This window comes from Balaenoptera ricei, chromosome 1 (assembly GCF_028023285.1).
Source record: "Balaenoptera ricei isolate mBalRic1 chromosome 1, mBalRic1.hap2, whole genome shotgun sequence".
Lineage (NCBI taxonomy): Eukaryota > Metazoa > Chordata > Mammalia > Artiodactyla > Balaenopteridae > Balaenoptera > Balaenoptera ricei.
The window spans coordinates 188,917,564-188,938,822 of record NC_082639.1 but is presented as its reverse complement, the minus strand read 5'-3'; the positions used below and the strand labels follow the sequence as shown (position 1 = coordinate 188,938,822).

Here is a 21,259-nt window from a genome sequence, read left to right as displayed (position 1 = left end):
TCTTCTTAAATGAATCCTGATTTATGCACTTTGTGGGCTAAATGAATTAGGCTCTAAACTTTTATCTGAATCTATGGAGCTTGGATATAAATTGAAAAGATCACAGCTATGGGGAAAGACCTATACTGCAAAGGCCTTTCTGCATAGATTATGAACATCATAACTCAATAATTTTTTCAAAACTGTGGTTATAATTGGACCCAATGGGGGTCTCTGTCTTTGATCAGATCACAGTAACTGTGACTTTACACTGGAAAATGTCACTACTGTGAAGGTTTATCACCTGTAGAGCTGGTCCTTCCTCTGATGCTGTGTTCCTTTCTCATTAGCATTATTCAAAGTTTAGTTGTTAATTAGGTTGACACTTCAATTACAATCATCATCCACAAGAGTAGTCAGGGCTGCTTGTATAAAGAAATAAAAATATTCCTCCTTGCATGTATATGTAAAGGAGGAATGACATTGTTTTGTTATCCGGTAGTATCGTAAGGGTAAGAACACGCTCTGATAAGGGAACAATCCAACCAGACTTTGTCCCATCAGTTTTTTCTTAAGAAAACAGAATTTCTACGTGACTTCACGTTCCCATGTAGAGCGTTGACAAGTAATGTATATGAGCATCAGTGTTATTTTTTAAGTGTACAGAGTGTAGTTCTTATTATCTGTGAAGGGAATTGGTCAAGTGAATTGCATGCATAGGAACAGATCACATCACGTCCCCTTTAAACTCTAAGAGTGTGCGTCAGGAGGTTGATTACGCTTGGAAAATACTCATCTGAGTAAGGGCTGCTCATAAATAGCACGCATTCTCAAAAATACACACAACCTGAAATTACAGGATGCAAGTGTATGAAAAATTATAACAAACGTAGGTGCCTTTTAAAATTTCACAAATTCCTAGATAATACATTTTTCTCTGATTTTAAAACATTATTAACGTGATTACTGGTTCATAAGGCAATAACGTTGACCTCGAAACCTGCACGCGGTGGTGGAGAAAACTGGACAGAACTGGGTTGAAATCTCAGTTTTGCCACTTAGTAGCCAGATATTGAGGGCAAGTCGATTCCCATGCTTGAGCCCCTGTTTCTTCATAAATGGTACCGTGAGTACCTTTCGTAGAAGACTCTGAAGATCAGATGGGACAGTGTCTAACGGGCACAACACAATTCCCCACTTGTGGAAGGTTCTCAGTAACCTGAACTTCCCTCCCCTCTTTTTATCTAATAATGGTGAAAACTATTCGACAAATGACTGGAAAATTATTTACATATACAAACGAAGCTTCCAAAAATAAAATTAAATAGCAAGCAGTCGAACGCTACCCAACCGGCTTCGTCTCCAAACAAGTAGACACATGTTGTAATTGCTAAAAATCTGCAGAAAAGTGGCTCACAAGCAGTTTACTGTAAAATAATTAAAGCTTATTTATGTCAAGAGGGCTTGGGAAAAAAAGAGAGCACAAACCAGTTTGCATTAGCACATTACTGTGGGCCCCTGCTTTCCTTTCAATTAACAGACCAGCAGGTGCTCCCTGCAGTTAGAAGATAAGCTGTCGGGAGGAAGATGAGGCTTGGGCTGACCTGCACACGCTGGGCTCTGCCTGCCCATTGGGCTCGTGCCTCGCTGTACCAATTTCTGAGGTGTGAATTTAACGGCTCCTCTCTGTCACGCAGGTCTCGGCCCTGAAAAATAAACTGAAGAAGCAGTCTACAGCTACAGGGGACGGAGTGGCTAGGGCCTTCCTGAGGGCGCAGGCTGCTTTGTTTGGATCCTACAGAGACGCCCTGAGATACAAACCTGTAAGCGTTTTATTTCATCACTGTTTTAATGTGCGCTTGTGTGGTTCTTTGGAATGGGGCAGAAAAAGAAACATTTTAGTATCCCCACCCGAAAAAGTATGGTAAAGGTTTTTGAGAATGCAAAATAATATGCTTTAAAACATGATGTTCCACCTCCAGTTTCTTGACTTTATGGTTTTAGTTCTTTTAGTAAATAACCCTGAGTTAATATTTCCCACATTCTCTTGCATAGCACCTTGTTTATTGTTCTAAAATTGGAATTCTTACTGGTAACTAATTAATGAATTGTGTTACTAAGTCTTAGAGTAACTACCCAATCTTGTTAAGATTACTAAGAAATTAACCAGACAGTTGGGTTTATTAGATTAGAGTTTAGAAATGACAAGTATAATGTGAAAGTTTAAAAATATTAGAACTTGAACATTTTGCAACATTTGGAAATTTATTGTCTTCCTAATTCATAACACTTTTCTAAGTGGGCTTATCTATATAGCATATCCTAGCTCACTTTGCCATTTCTTTCTTGTTTTAATACCCCCCAAATGATTATAATGTAGAATTGTAACCCAAGTTGTTAGATGGTCCAAAAAGGTATAAATTAAAATATGTTTTTTTCTCTCGGAATTATTGGTTAAACATGTTAGTCTCATTTTACGAAAATGATTACACTGCCCTTTCATGACCAGGTGAATAAATGGATTAAAAATATTGAGTTAGTAATAAGTAATAAGACCTGTTATCTAATGGGAATTTCACCATTGTTAAGGCTGTGTAACTTCGATCCATTTCTTTAGTCTCTCTCGACTTCCATCTTATTTGTAAAGTGAGAATTCTTATACCTTCTCTGTCTTACCTTTCAGGGTTGGTGTGTAAATCCTGTCATAAACCATGAAGCACTAAACAAATGTGAACGGGTTATATGCTTTCCGAACTGACTTCTAAATTAGTGGTTCCCACCCAGTGGCTCTTGTACCTCTGAGGAGTTATTGAGTTAGGCAGATCAGCTGCTGTCTCTGGAAAAGTGCATATGGTCTAATTTGCATGCTAATCCTTTTGAAATATGTGTGTATTTTTTAAAACATTATATAGAACGCATAGTACCGTACAGAGTATACATATCTCACATGGGGGAGTCTTCAGAAATTATTGACAGTGACAGGGTCTCATTCTTCACAAGACTGGAAACCAGTCATCCACACTACAGTAGAGCATAGTCATTAAAATTAGTGAACATCAATTGAAACAAAAATGGGTTTGAAAGACAAAATTAGTGATTGATTTTAGATATCAAATTCTTTGAAAGAGATTGCTTTCAAGTTTTACAGTACAGGAGGAAAGTTAAAACTATCACTTTGCTTGAATTTTGCCGCATTTAAATACTTACTAATCTATAAGCTACATTTTTCTTTTCATTTTCCTTTTTAAATTTGTAAAAGACTTCAGATTTGAGGAAAGCGGATTGAAGAGAAAATTTTCTTAAACAATTTAAATTATCAGTGTTGTTAGGTGACGGTTAAAATTATTAAAATATTCCATCTTGAACATTAATTACTTACTATAGTTTTTGTAGCTTGATTTTCTCCCTCTTTGAGCTTAATTGAGCAGATAGTAGGGGAACAGGATTTCAATGACTCTGACTTTTTTTTTTAAAGATCTTTGAAAGCCAGATTCTCAGCATCTGTGGGAAAATACTTAAATTTGTCAGAGAATGTCTTTCCTGTTTATTGATCACATCTTATAAATTTATTTGTTAATTTATCTACATTTTTCCTTTTTATGTTTGATGTTTTCTCCTTTCCTTTCTACTGCTGGTTCTTTCTGGGAGTTGGGGGATGGTATTTTCATTCTGTATGCCTTCACATTTCTTTTGACTCAGTCTTTGAATGAAAGCTCAATTTTTAAAGTATACTGAATATATTTGGACATTTTTTTCTTATATATTTTCAAAATAGTTTTTAAGGAAAATTATTTATTGTATATAAAATATTTGTTGTTTTTGTTGTTTTAGGTATTATCTTTACAAATAACCATGGACTCTTTTTGGACATTTATATAGCAGGCATACATCTTTGATATATTTTCTGATTGATGTAAAAAAAAAAAAAAAAAACAAGAGCCAAGTTTAGAAGTTACAATTATTTCATGGTTTTGTCTCTTTTCATCATAAATATATTTTACTGGTATCCTCTAGCTACTGGAGTACAATTGGAAAGGGAAATATTACAAAATAGCTTTTAGTGGATATGAATTCTTTAACTAGGTATTACTTTTTGAAATTTCATGATTGTTTATACACACACAAAAAATGAACCAGTATTTCCCTTACATTTGACAAAATTGAACCTGTTGATTGGTCTGTGACAGACCAGAGTCTCAGGGCCCTGCCTTTGCCTGGCGTTCAAGGCCCTCGTGATGGGCAGGTGGTCTGTGTCTTCCTTTATTTTTTTTCAAAACTTTGACCTCAACTCAGAGAATTCTGCCTGAGGCTCTAAATGTCCCAAGCTTCTCAGGCTTCCAAACCCTTATTTACAGTGTTCTTTCTTCCTGGCAGTGCTTTTATCTTTCTAGCTTTTAATGGCCATCTAGTTCTTTCCTGATCCTTGAAGCAGTAGTTTATAGTGACACTTTCATTCTGTGAATTGATTATATTTACTTTCCTTAACACATTTCTTTTCCCTTTTTTATATATTATTTATTATAGTTCTTATATTATTATTTTTCCTGACATTAATAATTTATTAATTTCTATTAAAATAATAACTGTTGAGCGCCCACTGGATACCAGGCATTGATGGGCCCTTTGAATTAACTCTTTCATTTAATCTTTACAAGCCTCAAAATATTACCCCTTTCATTTGAAAGATAAGAAAAGTGATGCTCATAGAGTTTAAAAACCTCCGCTAAGGTTCCCCAGCTGGTGACGAGTGGGGCTGCATCTGGATCTGTCCTTCCCACGGTCCCGGTCCTGCTTCAGCGTGGAGGAGTGTTTCGTTCCATTAGGCCTCCATCCTCATATCATCTACTCCTTGAGATAAATTTTCTGAACTTACATTTCTTCTCAATGAAGATATATGGAAGACACTCGGTATACATTTATGTAAAGACTGAACAAACAGTACACAATCTTAGGAATTTTCTCAAAAGGTGCAGATGGTATAGGCGTCTCATAGAGTACATATAAGTAGGTGAAATAATTTGTTACTCATGCCATATTATTTCCATGCATGGTTTTGTCCACCTGGGGTGACTGCCACCACTCAAACTGCTTCTTCCTCTTCCCTCTGCACCCTCTGCAGTGGCACTGGGGAACCAGCTGGTTGTGGGTTGTGAGGGAAAGCCCTCAGGATGATCTGAATATTCATTTTCAAATGCACATGCCAAATACTGCCAGAGAGTAACTTATTTTATAAATTAAGCACTTAGAATGTCTAAGTGACAACACTTAATATGTTGTCACTTTTCTCCTAGTGCCTAATTTACACTCTCTGAATGACACACTGACATGATTGACAAATAAATGGTACCTGCTCTTAATTACAGAGAAAATTATAGAACTCCTTAAAGTTTTTGGAAAGTGATTTCAATAAAACAATGGATGTTTTGTTGGTTTTGGATTTTAGCCAGCAGCAAGTTAGCTACTTTTTAAGAATTCAAAAACGGGAGATCAAGCTAATGTGCTAAATAAATGGAAGAAAAGTGCTAAGGGCACAGACTCTAAAACAGAGCTTGAATCCTCATTCTGTGGCTAACTAGTTGTATGACTTTGGGCAAATAACCTCTTAGTGCTTTAGTTTCCTCATGTGTTTAAAAAAAAAAAAAAAGCAGTAATACTTCTTGGGTTGTTCAGAGGAAAAAATGAGTTCATATATGTAAGTTACTAGAGCAGTGCCTGGCATATAGTTAATGCTCTATATATTAGCTATGATAATTAAAAATGACATTTTAGAAGTAGTAAATTTGGTAAGGAAAATTCCCTTAGCATAGCTAAAATAAAGTACCCTCTGCTGATCCCCCAAAAGAAAAACATTGCCATAAACATGAGAATACTTTTAAATGATTGCACTAAGTAACTAATAAAGGGTCATCATTTGTACCTCTGTATCATTTGTATCACAAGCTATTAAAAAATAAAAGTCAATTTTTTGACCAACAGCTAATGTTAAAGAAATGTTTGCCTGAGTTTAAATATTGCTTAGTATATTCAAAAGCATATACTTTATTACCCTAAGAGCATAGAGATAATGCTGAAATCTGTTCCTTTGAATATTTAGGATGATGTCTGTAGTTTCAAACACTCAAGCTTTTCTGGGCTGCTGTGAGCCTTGCTAATGGATAAAAAGGAAATTCTTTTTAAAATAAAGATTAGCTAGTGATCTGGGCCCCTGTTTGACTAGTAGCAAGAGCTGTCCTTCAGACATTTTTTTGGATTATGTTCCTTTAAAACATTATCAGCGAGTTATATTTTGTGATTAAGTTCAAGCAATTTAAGTACAGGATTGACATCCATAATTTAAGTGGCCAATCACTAAATCTTTGCCTTAAAGCTTCCATTTAACAAATTTGTAACTGCTAACTTGTTAGAGACTTCAGAATCCAAGTTGGACAGTTTAGGTACTCACCCCTCACAGTGGTGTGGTTCCCAAAGCATGTGAGGTACCCACTCATCTTATTACCCAACCTTGAGTACTTTTTGACCTTAAGATGGTTTCTACAAAAGAAGTATTTGGTATTTGGCTTTCAGATGGAATATGGTTGCATCCTCTTTCTGCTCTTTTTTTTTTTTTTTAATAGAGAGGGAATTTTGCTTAATTTTTTAGCGAAAATGTAAAAATATTGCACAACTAGTATGGGGCAGGGAGAACTGGGGACTTGGCTAGTAAGGGTTCCATCTGTATATCACTGGTAATATGTGTCATGAGAATAGAGGATGTTTGTCCTTAAATTGTGGGGAAGAGAAATGTATTTTATCATAGTATGTATAAAATTAATACATAAATCTATTGATCTTTTAAAGTGTTCATGTTTATCCAAAGTGCTAGAAGCAGCTGTCCCTAAAAAAAAAATCAGTTTCTTTTCCCATCTTAACTTGCTGAATCACAGGCTGGTGGAACATTGACAGCTATGTTTTTTCAAGACAGATCTAATAACTTAGGATACACTCCTGTAATAATATGTACATAAGAGGAGATTTTTGTTAATAATGACTAAAGTTTATGATGTGAACATGCGACTTTTCACGAACGATTCTCAGCAATTAAAGAAGCATTGTTTTCATGGTCACTAAACTGAGAGTAGATATGCCATAATAATAGCATTGGGACACTTGGAAGACAGATGCTACATAGCCTGAAAAATCTTTCTTACTGTTTTCTATGAGAACCTAACTGTATTTTAACATTCCCACGAGACAACTGGTAGCCGAATCTTTCAGAGAATTAAAAAATGTAAATATACCATCATTATGCAGACATTTTTGCTTGGTTTGTTTATACTCCTTTTGAAACAGTGACATGACATATGACGTCCAAGTGTGTTAAGGAACTGAATAAGTACTATGTTGATGCTTTGGATTTTACTTCACATTTTTGTACAGTAGCATTCTTCCTGACACCTTCCTTTTTTTTTTTTTTTTTTTTTTCAATATGAACTTTTGCTAAGTCATACACATTCTTAAAGCATAAAGATCTAGTCTGTGTTTTAAGTATTTTCTTGCTCTTGCAAAGTTTCCCACTCCGGAGAATAGTCTAGAACTATAAACACATCTATTCTTAAAAACAAACTAAACAAAAATGTTACATTAATTCAATAACGATAACTTCTCTGAAGCTGAACATAGTAATAGGGTAGGAAAAACAGCTCCATTTCATCCATATCTTACCTGTGCCTTAAGTATCCTATAAAAATAATTCAGATAGTAACTAGTGGGTATTTATTGAACACACAAGACACAAGGTACTGTGTTGGGTGCTACAGGGAATGCAAAGATGTACATTTAATACAATGCAGAAAATGAGTGCTAAAAGAAAGATACACATGTCTCTGGATATTCGGAGGATGGAGAATTTACTTCTAGAGGTAAATCCCGTGGTCCGTGTGGGCCAGATTGATGCCAGTGGAGGGCAGTTCTGAGTCATTTAAATGCCTTCAGGTAGGAATGACTTGCACTTCCCGGCACCCTGCAGGGATGGCCCCCTTTTTCTTCCCAATCATTAGTCATTGTACAAGTGACTGAGAGTGACATTGTTCTGTGGGGAATCATGACTCTGCTCTGCTTTTTATGTTTTAAAAGGTAAATCAGTATGAGCTTTGGTGTTTTTACTACTGTCAATGACTCCTCATCGCAGAGTGCTGGTGGGTTGTTGATTCATCCTTAGAATGTGTTTGTTGACGGACATACGTAAATGTAATGGTGAGCAGTGCTGGTGGTTCCTTTCTGGAAAGTCTGGTTCTCTTCTCTGTAATAAGAACTTCATTCCTACTCTACGATGCATCATGTTTTTCTTACATCCTTCCGTGCTCCTTTGTGTGACATTCCAGTGCAGCGATTTTGGTTTTGATTCCTTTCTGTTGCCTCACGACTGCTCCATGAGCAAAAGAGTCAGTTGCTTTACCGTCATGTCAGAATTTTCCCGTGGAGAGTTTTTCTTTTCCACCTTTTAATGTTTCTACCTGATTATTCTGTGTCTCCACTGAACTATATTCTGTCAATGAGCTATATAATTTTAAGGAATTAATTAGATTATAGATGAGTATTTCTCAGTTGCATAAATCTTTGTCCCTCAGTAGGGTGATCCACTTAACTTTAATACCTAGCTCTGTGCAGCTATTTCCTAAATATAGGTTAAACAACACATGTTCCAAGCCTGACTTTCTGGCTTGTGTTACGTACCTTCAGGTGGCCTTCAAGCACCCTGCCGGCCTTCACTGTCCTAGAGGCCCTCCCCAGGCTGTACCGGCCAGTGTTCTTTTCAGAGGAAGATTGCCCTTAGCTAAACGGGCAGGGCCTTCCAGGCACCTCAGCTTCTCCTCCACCCCTCCCACCGAGAAGCCCACGTTCAGTGCCTGACCCACACAGGAAGTAGGAAACTGGCCTGGCCTCAAGGCTGGATGGGTTCTGCCGCACGATTAGTGCTTTTCCATGGGTTCAGTCTGAAGCTGATCTCCAAATGAAACCAACATTCTTGCCTGTCTTTTTTCCCTGCCGTATCCTGTTCCCCTTAGTACCTATTTCCTGAGAACTCTCTGCCAGCGAATCACTTGAACAAGAATCCCTGTCCCAGGCTTGGCTTAGAGCCCAAGCCGAGACACAAGCCACAGTTGATTTTACCAGATTCTTCTTAAACCTGGTTTTTGTTCTGTATTCCTAGTCTTTAATAAACAATACCATCTTCTGATCCTCAAGCTAGAAATCTGGGAGTCATCTTTGATCCCTGCTTGTCTTTTTCTTGTATATCTGTGGTTCTTAAACTTTTTGTCTCTGGATGTCTTTATACTCTTAAAAATTATCAAGGACATCAAAGAACTTTTGTTTATGTCGGGTCTATCTATCACTATTTACCATATTAGAAATGAAAACTGAATATATTTTAAATGGTTATTATTGATAATTTATTTCAAAACAATACAAACCAATAAAAAAGGAAGGAGAAAAAAATAATTTTTAAAAATGAAAAGGTAAAAACACAAACCTACTAAGCTTAACATAAAACATATTTTCATGAAAAATAAGTCTATTTCTAAACAAAAAATTTGGTCAGAAGAATGGCACTGTTTTACATTTTTCCAAATCTCTTTACTACCCAGCTTAAAAGAAGCTGGCTGGATTCTCACGTTTGATTCTGCTTTCAGTCTGTTGCATTATTGCAAATTACGAAGCCTCTGGAAAACTCAGTCGGATCTCGTGAGAAAATGAAAGTGAAAGGACAAATAACATCTTAGCACTATTATGAAAATAGTTTTAGTGTTGCAGACCCTATGAACAGGTCAGAGTCCCTGGACCACGCTTTGAGAACCACTGCTATATATCAGTTGATAAACAAGTCCTGTTGATTTTGCCATGAAATGTTTAGTAGCGTAATTAACCACATGAACTTCAAACTCTCACAACCTGGGTTAATCTACTTAAACTTTCTAAGCCTCAGCTTCCTCATCCGTAAAATTATCACAGCTTATTGTACTCTTACAGATCACATGATGTGGAATAAATAAAATATTTCATGTAGTCTTGGATACCCAGAAATGGGATAATTTGGAGGCTGAGAGCATAGAGTGAGTCCTGCCTCTAACAATTACAGTGCTGTGCAGTCCTGGGCAAGTTACTTAAACTTTGTTCTACTTTAGTCACGTATAGAATATGATGATAATAAGCTTGAGGTTTATATGAGTTAACATGTGTAAAGTGCCTTACCACAGTGCCTGGCACATAATAAGTATTACGCAGTCATTAGCTACTGTTATTACTGTTAGTGTAGTCATAAGTGCCCTATAAATGTTAGGTAATAAGAGTCATTGCTGTTTCTTCCTGTCTGCTGCCTAGTTTGTCTTTTCTCGCCTGATTTATTTTGTACTATTTACTGATCTGCCTGTTTCCATTATTTCCTCTTGCCTATGCGCTCTCCATTCCAAAACACGTACACACGCATCTTTGAGCTGCTTGAGGCCTTCAAGGAGATAACTAACATCTTAGAATGTGGCTCAGGCCTTTTCCAGGATGGCTCAACCTGCCCTTTCTCTCCCTCTGGTACTCTCTGTAACCCGTGTCCAGTAGCCACTAGGCCTCAGCCAACCTCTTATTATCCCACTTTGGTGCTTTCTCTAATTCACACCCACCCCAAGCACACTACCCACGTTTTGTCCATGTCTGTCCTCTCTCAAGACTGTCTTTTCTGTCTGTGTTTCATAAAGCTTCCATTCGTTTTCAAAACCAGCTCAGATTTCCTCTGTGAAGCCACAGATGCCCCCAGATTAAACCTTTCTTACTGCAGGCATAAACTGGGAATTTAGTGGGCAAGACTGGATATGTAGTCACCTTACTTGGAACAAGACAGTTTTTGAGAAACTACTCAATCCTAATCCTGATTTTTAATCAGATCATAAATAAACCAGAAGATCCTAAGCAGAGTTCCTTCTTACCACGCCATCCAATTTGACTTGGATTGAAAAGAATCTGTTCCATAGGGTACACCTCAAGGATGACAGCAATTGAGACTCTTGTGTATTAATACATAAAACTTTACAGCATTGTTAAACAAGCCGTATTTTTCTTTCCCCTGAGAGAAAATTCTAAGATGTGTCAGGGCTTTGTCTTCTTCGTAATCATTGAGATTCTTAGTGAACAAACTGTTGATCAGTTAAAGGTTCGGTTGTGAGCTTTTACTGTGATGGTTGTTATCAAGGACGGGGGTACAGCACATCTGAGCTTTCTCTGCTCCTTCTCCTGACAGATTGCAGGCAATTGCTACAAGATTAGTGAGGACAGAGTTCTTCGAGGTAGTTCACGTTGGCCGATGACTAGTTACGCCCAACTCTTGAGGAAGAGTCGGTAGACTTTGCTCCCATCCCTTCTCCCTGGAGACTTTCACCCCTGCTCTCTGCTCCCTCCAATCAGAAGAAATGCTTACTTGTAACATCAGAAGTCTAAGCTTTTCAACTGGAGATAGAACTTTATATTTGAGTTGAAGACTATTCCGCAATGTTAATGACAACTTTTAGACATATTACAGACTGTAATAAAATCTCTCTCACATGTTTGGGGACAAAAAAATCCATCGAATAAAAATTAAAATTATCAATTGTCCTGATTTCTTTGTTACAGCAGTGATATAGTTGGAACTGCCGTTAGAGGCAATGATTTTGTTTATTTTTAAAATTTATATTTGCTTTTGAAAAGATAATATGTCATATGGAGCAAGGCTTTAGCTTACTTGCTATTTCATTTATTCACTTATAAAACATGTATTGGGCTCCCAGTGTAACTAGATATATTGCTGATATTAAGGATTCAAAAACAACAGATCTTTACCTTTAACAGGATTGCTTGTTTGTTGTTTTTTCCCCCATTAGATTGTAAGTTCTATGATAGTGGCAAATATGGTGTATTTTTGATTATCTAAAATATATTTATGTAAATTCAATTCTTAAAATATGTTTTTAAAAATCATTCTCTAGCGCTTAAGAATGGCAACAATCTATATGAAAATGTATAATGTTAGTTTTATTACAGATCATCAGCTGATGGCTGGTCTAGGTGGCATCAATTAATAGATTATCGAAATGTCTTCTCCAGTTCTTAGTTTGAATTTTATTTTCTTCCCTTTGTAGCAGTGCTGTCAAAGAAAACTTTCTGTGGTAAAGGAAGTGTTCTGTATCTGTGCCGTCGGATACAGTAGCCACTTGCGGCTGCTGAGCATTGCAAATGTGGCTGGTGCGACTGAGGAACTAAATGTTTAGTTTTAATTTTAATAAATTTAAATAGCCTTAAATGTGCTTAACGGCTGCTGTGTGGAGCAGTGCATTAACTTCCAGCAGACAGTGGTAACAGCTGAGTTATACAGATTGTTAGTCCCATTATTTTATTCATTCAGGAACCAGTTTTCAGAGTTTTGCTTACAGATACCTGTAATCAAGACATAATTCTTTCTTAAAATTAAATTATAATTAATATTTTTTCAAAGTTCTGTTAGAAGGCGGACAAGCTCAGTTTTTTCCTTTTTACTGCAGTGTAAAGATTGCTACAAGATTTACTATAAGGACTGAATCGTTGTCTCTAATCTCTGTTTTCATTTTGACCGTTAAGTCACTTGTCCTCATCTGTGTTGAATGGGCAAGAGGACCGACCATTCAGGCTGTGGAGGGAAGCAGCAGGTGGCGGGGGTCCGCCAGGGAGAGATGATTCCTGAGGTCACGTGTGGGAGTCTGTGGAATCTGTGTTTGGAATTAAAGTCCTTGTGATGGAGGAGGAGCGGCTAACAGCCCAAGCTGCCAGAAGACACTTGCCGAGTTGTGATTACTTAGCAAGTAGGATAAGTTCAGGCAAATGCCATGTGAGGCTTATCCTAGAAAGTATCCAGTCAGAATTGTATTTGCAATCATGAATAGAATGTGATTGAAAAACCTTTTAATTAATTCAAAAAGAAATTAATGATCATACTATAAACTGCAAAAAGCATGCAGCAATTTTTATGGTAAGAATGTTTTCTAATCGGAATGAAATATAATTGTTGGACTTGTTCAGATTGTGTGCAATTTTTAATACTCACAATCAACCTAATGATATTAAATCTTTGTTTTTAGGGGATTTAGTCTTACTTTGAGGGAGTGAAAGTGACCATTTTTAAGAGCCCAAGGGATCCTTGATTAGGAAGCTGTAGCAGAGGCTTATCGGCCCAAGGAATATTTCTACCAGCCTGACCCCCAGCCATTATGTGTAAGGGTCTCACTCCCTCTACACTCTGAGCACCTTGAAGTTCTGTGTCTTACACTCCTGTGTGACCCCCCCAGGTGCCTCTTCAGATAGACTGGTTTGTGCTGACTTTCTGTTGACGTCCCCGAAATTCTTTGTTTCTACCCAGGGTGAGCCCATCACGTTCTGTGAGGAGAGTTTCGTAAAGCACCGCTCAAGTCTGATGAAACAGTTCTTAGAAACCGCAGTTAACCTCCAGCTTTTTAAGCAGGTAAGAGTGGACCTCTACGTTTTGTTCTGTAACAAGGTTACAGAAATGTAACAGAAATTTATAATGTAACAAGGTTACAGAAATGTAACAGAAATTTATAACACTTTTTTGTCACTGTAAAATTATGTCTGAACTTTGCTATTAAAAACTTCCTCACTGAAAGTTTCTCAGCTGATGGTCTCACAGAGGAGTATCCATGTGCAGCAGAAAAAGCAGTAAGACTGGTTATGTAAGGCATCTTAGAAGGGCTTATCGTAGTGTGCTAGATGGGTATGGTAAACAAACTGAGTTTTTTAATAGGACCATCCCAATGCAATCCAGTTTATAAAAACGATTTATAAATATGTAACTTTCCAAGCTTTGTAAAACTTTCCATAATCACAAATTAAAATTTCAGAAAAAATTTATAGTCCTTCTGTGTGTCTTGATTTCTGGCTCAGAAAATAAAACTGTCATTTCAAAAAGCAGCAGCTTGACATCATATTTCAGAAAGTTTAGATGCAGTGTCTCTTTCATCCCACTGTGTGATCATGGCAAGTTTCTTAATTTAGGCTTGCCATAGTTTCTGTTTACGTAATTTAAATTAAGTTCTTAACACTTAACTTTTCTTATTCCACATGACAATTTTAAGTGTAAAGTTAGCTATGTGAATTCAACATTTAATGAAGACCTACAGTGTGTCATAAACTGTGCTCGGGGCCAGGATGCAGACATGAATAAAAACTCAGTGATGCCCTTGAGAAGCGGACAAGTTAATGGAAATTCCTTTGTCTGTTAAGAGGAAAGAGACCAAATAACTCAAAATAAGCTTCAAATTAGATAAGTAAAGAAACCAGCATGGTGAAAAAATCCAATACTATTTATCTGTATTCTGAGGAAGTTCTAAATAATGATCTGAGTTAGAAGAATGCTCTGTGGGGGTATACCTGTCTTCCAATATGTGAAAGTTTACCTTAAAGAAAGGGTTAGATTTGTCCAGTACACAGCTTTCAGGAACAGAAAGAACCAGGTTTGGTGGGTTTCCAGATTAAAGATGTCTTGTGAATTTCCAAGGATGGAGTGGGCTCCCTTTGGAGCTCTCTGTCCCTAGAGGGCTCCGGTATAGACTGCATTACTTCCCAGGGTTGGAACCGGGATCGAGTGATGGTCTGTAAATGCTGACGTGTATAGCACAGTGCAGTCCCAGGCTAGTCGTCCAGGGCATGCTTGTTGAGTTAAATATCAGTGCCCTTGCTGTGTTTTTGTCTGTCAAGAGGAGATAGTTGTACCTCCCATTGTCAAAGCTGAGTTGTGAAGCTCAAATTATATGGGGGTGAAGGACTGAATGATTGGGTAGAATGACGTATTACTTCCCTTTTTGAGATTCTGTAACTAGAGTCTTATCGTCTGATAAAGTTCATACATGGTCTTTTTTTTTTTTTTTTTTTACGTAACTTCAAATAGCATATGTATTTTAGGAGTCAGGTAGAGTTGGGTTTAACCTTGGCTTTGTCACTCAGTAGCTTTTTGTTCATAAATATCTGTTTCTTTTTCTATAAAATAGCAAGTATCGATCGTACCCTGCCCCACAGGTTGTGATACAGTTTATGTGAATTAACATGTGTGCACTCTCAGCTCGACAGTGCATGAAACTTTGTGGAAGCTCATAAATTTTAGGGTCTGCCTCATCCTTAGAGCAGTTACATTAACAAAATACATATCTATGCAGGATTTTTTAAAAGTATAACTTGGTCAAAAAGGCTAAATGTAAAATATGAAAATAGTCAAAGTAGAACCGATTATAGGACAACTTGGATAGTTTTACATACACCAATTGACCGTGTTCTTGAACTTGATACTATTTTATGAACCTTAAGAAAGAGATAGTTGAAGGTATCCCTGAAAGGACTTGAGATTCTGTTGACAGCATCACAAAGTTGTAAAGGTGAGTCAGGTCCAGCATCTGAGGTGCCGACAGTACAGTGTTGTGTGTTTTGGAATGTGTTAGGAGTGTGGATCTCCTGCTAATATTCTTACCACACACAAACAAACAGGAACATAAATGGACACAAGGAAACTTTTGGAGGTGATGGACATGTTTATTACCTGGATTGTGGTGAAGGTAACAGGAGTATATACATCTGCCCAAACTCAGCAAATTGTCTGCATTAATTATGTGCGGTTTTTTTTATACCAGTTAGGCTTCACTAAAGCTTGGGGGGAAAAGGGAAAAAAAATAGGAATCGATTGATAAAAATTATCAACATAGATGAATTCTCAAAGATACTACTGATCTTTCTGAAAGAATATAAAAATATTTATTAGGTACTAATGATTAATATTCCTGACCATGAGTTTGTGATCCATTACGGGTCAAGAACTACCCAGGTCCTCTCTTTATTTGACAATTCTTATGCATCAAAATTGAGAGAACATGAACCCAGGAGAGAAGCATATAATTTTAAGGTAAGCATTAAAGTGAACTGTAATTTCTGATAATATGGCAGGGAAGGATTCAGAGCTCACTTATGTACTGAAACAATTTAAAATGCAGAATTTGAAAAAACATCTTGTGGTGAGGGTCACCGGAGACAAAGCCCAGTGCTTACTCTCCAAGATGAGAAGTGTGATAGGAGATTCAACTCCCATAAATCCGGGAAGACTTAGTGTAAAGGTAAACAAGAAATAAAGGTGCTCCTTCCCTTCAGCCACTTCCGGGGATTGTACATCTGAAGCTCTGGCATGAGTGGAGGGGAGGAAAGAGCGCTGCTGAGAAGTTGCCACTCACCAGCATGCACAGGACTCTGAAGCCTGAATTAGTAATTCCTGATTTGGTCTGAGCAAACTCAAGTGAAGTGTGAAGTTATCCTGACTGTTAGTGCCCTCAGGCAGAAGCAAATACACATCCTCCTTGAGGAATCCGCCTTCATCCAGGCATCAAGGAGTTCTCCCAGCTAAGATCCCAAAGAGAAATTTCACTCCTAAAAGTCATTAGACACACGGGGAAACAAATCATGAACCAGAAACAGCAGACGGAAACTGACTTGCAGAGACTTCAAATACTGGATGTAACAGAAGTAGAATATAAAATAGCTGTGCTTAAGATGTTCAAAGAAATAAAAGACAAACTTTAAAAATGTTCAAGGCGTAAAAACTTTAAAGAATGTAAAGACAATTTTAAGAATGTAGCAAATAAACTTCTGGTAAAGGAAGCATGTAATTTAGATGAAAGGAAATTGATGTGTTAATAGCCAGTCAGATCTAACTAAAGAGAGATTTGCTGAACTGAAAGATGTGAAAGAGAAATTATCCAGAATATAGTACAGAGCCATGAAGAAGTAGAAAATGTAAGAGGTTAATAAACATAAAGGGTGGAGTGGAAATGTCTGAAATCCGTACAGTCAGTTCTGAAAGGAGCAGACAGGAAGTGGAGGAGAGATGCTGGTTGGAAGGACAGGGCCAGAGCCAGTTACATGCACACTTTATAAATTCAGGAAGTCCCACATCTCCAAACTGAGGAAATAAGAAGAAATCTACACCCACACAGCAGATTCAGCTCTAAAACATTCAATAAAGAGGAAATTTTTTTAAAAGAGAAAAAACAGATTACTTTCAGAGAGCAAATACTGACAGATGACTTCACATCAGCAGCAGTGGAATCCAGAAGATACTGCCATATCTTCAGTGTGTTGAGAAAAAATACCGAGAATCCTACACCAACTGAAATACCTTTTAATTGCAAGAGTGCCATGAAGACATTTCCCTGCTAAAGCTGAGTTTGCCCTCTGTGTTGGCTTTAATGATGTGTCCCCTTGGTGAGGCTGCGGCCCCCAGTTATTTAATCAAATGCTAATCTAAGTATTGCTGTGAAGGTATTTTTACATGTGTAATTTAAACCCCTAATCATTTGGCTTTAAATAAGGAAGATAATCCTACATAAGCTGGGTGGGCCTGTCGGAAACAGTTGGAAGGCTTGTAAAACAGGACTGAGATTTTCCTGAAAGAGAGAAGTTACACCTGTGGGTGGCAGCGTCGGCCCCTGACTGTGGTCCCACCTGCCCATGGTCTGTCCTTCCTGACTGCCTATCCTATGAATTTCTGACCTGCTTAGCCAGCCCTCATAATCATGTAAACCAGTTTCTTGTAATAAATCTCATATGTATATATGTATCTGTCTATCTGTCTCTTAAATCTTTTACTGGTTCTGCTTCTCTGGTTGAACCCTGACTACCCTACCAACAGGAGAAAGAAATTCTTAAGGAAGTACTTTAAGAAAGTAATTCAGAGAGAACGTTTTCTCAGATCCAAGATGGAATGTCTGAAATGCAAGAAGGAAGGAAGAGCAAAATAAATGGTAAATATGTTAATTAAATTTAACCAATATTTACTGTGTAAGGCAGGCCGGTTCTCCCACACATTCCAGAATCAAATGGTTCCACTTCAAATTCCAAAAAATTCCTGTTTTGACTATGGCAAAAGGGAGATACTCTTCAGTCTCTTTTGTAAGGCCAGGATAACCTTGATTCTAAAACCTAAGACAGCATGAGAAGAAAACATTATAAGCCAGGCTCACTCATGCCCACAGATGCAAAAATTTAAACAAAGTATTTTCAGCCAATTCTAACAAGGTGTAAAAAGGATACTGCTTCATGGGCAGGTTGACTTTATTCCAGAAATTAAATGGTAGTTACACATTAGGAAATCTATGAATGTAATTCACTACGTTAACTGATTATAGGAGTAAAATCATTAGATCATCTCAACAGATGCACAGATTTTTCATAATATTCATGAGAGTCATGATAAAAGCAAAAAGGCATGATTAAAGATACTTTCAATAAATGTCATACTTAAAACACTAATGTTTCCCTCTGAGAAAGATTCTATCTATTACCATTGGAACCCCTCACATATATAATTTAGCCAAAAAAACCATAAAGATTTAGAAAGTAAGACACCAAACTGACATTATTACTTTGAGTATAAAGACAAGTTACTTAGAACATAAAGAAATAGCCTAATAAATTTGACTTCATTGAAATTAAGAACTTTTGGCCATCAAAAGACTCCATATTTGCAATACTTTTGAACCACCCAAGAGTTTAGAAACTAGAATATAAAAAAAAACAAACTCCTGCATGTCAGTAAAAAACATATATAATTGTGCAAAAGATTTGGATAAGCACGTGCAAATGAAGAAACCTGAATGGCTAATAAAGATACACAAGATGCTCAACCTCATCTGTAATCAGAGAACAGCAAATAAAAAACATAATGAAATACCACCTCACACTCACCAGACTGGCCCAGTTTTAAAAACCTGAAAATCTCAAATTTTGGCAAAGACATGGAGCACGGGACCAAGTTTCAGCTGTTGAGGGGAGTGAAAATTTGCACAACTTATTGACAAAACACTTTGGCGCTGTGACTTAAACTTCAGTTTCTTTTGACCCAGCAATTTCACTCTAAATCGTGCACCAAAAATCATCTACTAAAATTACTCATAACAGCAAAGTACTGCTGGTAATCTTAGACAGTCATCAGTATTAAGATGAATAAATTGTTACATTCATACAATAGAACAGCTACACAACAGGGAGATGAAGGAGCTTCAGCAAAACTAAATGTGAATGAATTAAAGGAACGAATCACTGAAGAATTGATATGATGAAGTCCTTTTATGTAATAATGTTCAACAGTGAGGAAAACTAAATAATGTATTATTTAGGGAAACGTGATAAAACTATAAAGAAAGACAAGGAAAGGATAAGCTGAAAGGATTATGATCTTTTCTGTAGGGAGGAAATGTTCTGGTAGTTGGCTTTGTCATTATTAATTAGGCTATTAATTACTTAAGTTATTATTATTTAAATTCCTTAAGTGTTGTATAAAAACATATATTTTTTTTTACCATTTCTGGATTCGCCCGTAATAGGCTTTGTTTTCACTCACAGCTGACTTCTTATCCTCTTTAGACCTCAGTTACTGCATCTGTAACATGAATTAGACTAAAAGGTCACTAAGTCTGAGATACCTTTCGGCTCTAACATTCCATGATACCATGGAATAAACATGGCTTAGACAGATGATAGGAAGTTCCATTCGGATGAATTCCTCTTTAGATAATGGATTTGGAAGGAATCCCAGAAACCACTTCTTAAACTCATGGCTCTGACAGCGCCTTCTTTAGCTTGCAGCTTTACAGAGATTTAAGCCGTTATTTTTAGGTCTCTTCCTTTTGTTTCCTATTACAATAACCCAGCAGAGGAAATTATTTTCTTGGGTATTGTTTGTTATTAAGGCCACGGGAACTAAAGTTGTTTCTGCTCATTTTACTATACACTCTCCATGGCCAAGGACCGTGGCTGAACTTAGTGTGGAGATCCCAGAGCCTCATGCAGAACCACAGACCTGTGGGATGTCCATGAATACAGACTCTCTGTTCGCTGGCAGCCTAGGTCACTGTTGGACATCTGGAGCTCAAATATATTACAGTAGATACATTTTTTTCCGCAAAATAATTCTGCTTGTCCATATTCTAACTTTATCAGAGTGGAAAATGATAGGGAAATTCAACTTGGCAAAACCTCTTTTAGTGTTCCTCATAAGATAATATAAATGTGTCTTTCTCAAACTTTCCCATCCAACAATGTTCTCATTCTGCATACTGGAAGAGGACACTTTTTTTTTTTTTTTTTTTGGTTTGTAATTTTTCTTTTCTTTTTTCTTTTTTTTAACATCTTTATTGAAGTATAATTGCTTTACAATGGTGTGTTAGCTTCTGCTTTATAACAAAGTGAATCAGTTATACATATACATATATCCCCATATCTCCTCCCTCTTGCATCTCCCTCCCACCCTCCCTATCCCACCCCTCTAGGTGGTCACAAAGCACCGAGCTGATCTCCCTGTGCTATGCGGCTGCTTCCCACTAGCTATCTATTTTACGTTTAGTAGTGTATATATGTCCATGCCACTCTCTCACTTCATCCCAGCTTACCCTTCCCCCTCCCCGTGTCCTCAAGTCCATTCTGTACGTCTGCGTCTTTATTCCTGTCCTGCCCCTAGGTTCATCAGAACCATTTTTTTTTTTTTTTTAGATTCCATATATATGTGTTAGCATACAGTATTTATTTTTCTCTTTCTGACTTACTTTACTTTGTATGACAGACTCTAGGTCCATCCACCTCACTACAAATTACTCAATTTCGTTTCTTTTTATGGCTGAGCAATATTCCATTGTATATATGTGCCACATCTTCTTTATCCATTCATCTGTCAATGGACACTTAGGTTGCTTCCATGTACTGGCTGTTGTAAATTGTTTTTAAAAAGAGTGGGTGTGTGGTTTCTCCTGCGAGGGTAGCCTTTGTTTTTACAGCTGTAGTGAATAGGAAAAGAGTCCTCTCTCTGCTCACTTACTGGCATATTGACTAGTAGTACTTGTTAGAATACTCTTGTTCTTTTTATCCGTGATACAACATTCCAACTTCTTCCCTTTCTCTAGGCAGTTCCTCCTGGGCCCTTTATCCTTACGCTTGCCTCTGTCTGTACCCTGAATGTCTCTGTCCTCAGACCTCTACGTCTCTAGCTCATACCAGCTCACTGGGCTTCCTTATGTAGGACCATACATGTGTTAATTACCTATTATGATAAGTCCTAAACGTATCTTTAGTCTAGACCCATGCAAATGTATACATGCGTGTATGCATATACATACACTCCCATACAAACACATGCATCGCCCATATACATACGTGCATCTGCACATACACACACACACTGGCCCCTCCTGCACCCCTTCTT

General features: G+C 37.2%; 1 protein-coding gene across 6 annotated transcripts in view; it reads left to right on the top strand.

Annotated features, from left to right (window-relative positions):
* The window catches only part of DENND1B (DENN domain containing 1B), a 255,425-nt gene that overhangs the window by 164,203 nt on the left and 69,963 nt on the right, over positions 1 to 21,259 (top strand). For all 6 annotated transcript variants that reach the window (XM_059942960.1, XM_059942934.1, XM_059942952.1 and 3 more), the window contains 2 exons: positions 1,677 to 1,802; positions 13,373 to 13,474. In XM_059942960.1, the coding sequence (XP_059798943.1) occupies positions 1,677 to 1,802; positions 13,373 to 13,474 (228 nt within the window). The remainder of the gene's footprint in view (positions 1 to 1,676; positions 1,803 to 13,372; positions 13,475 to 21,259) is intronic.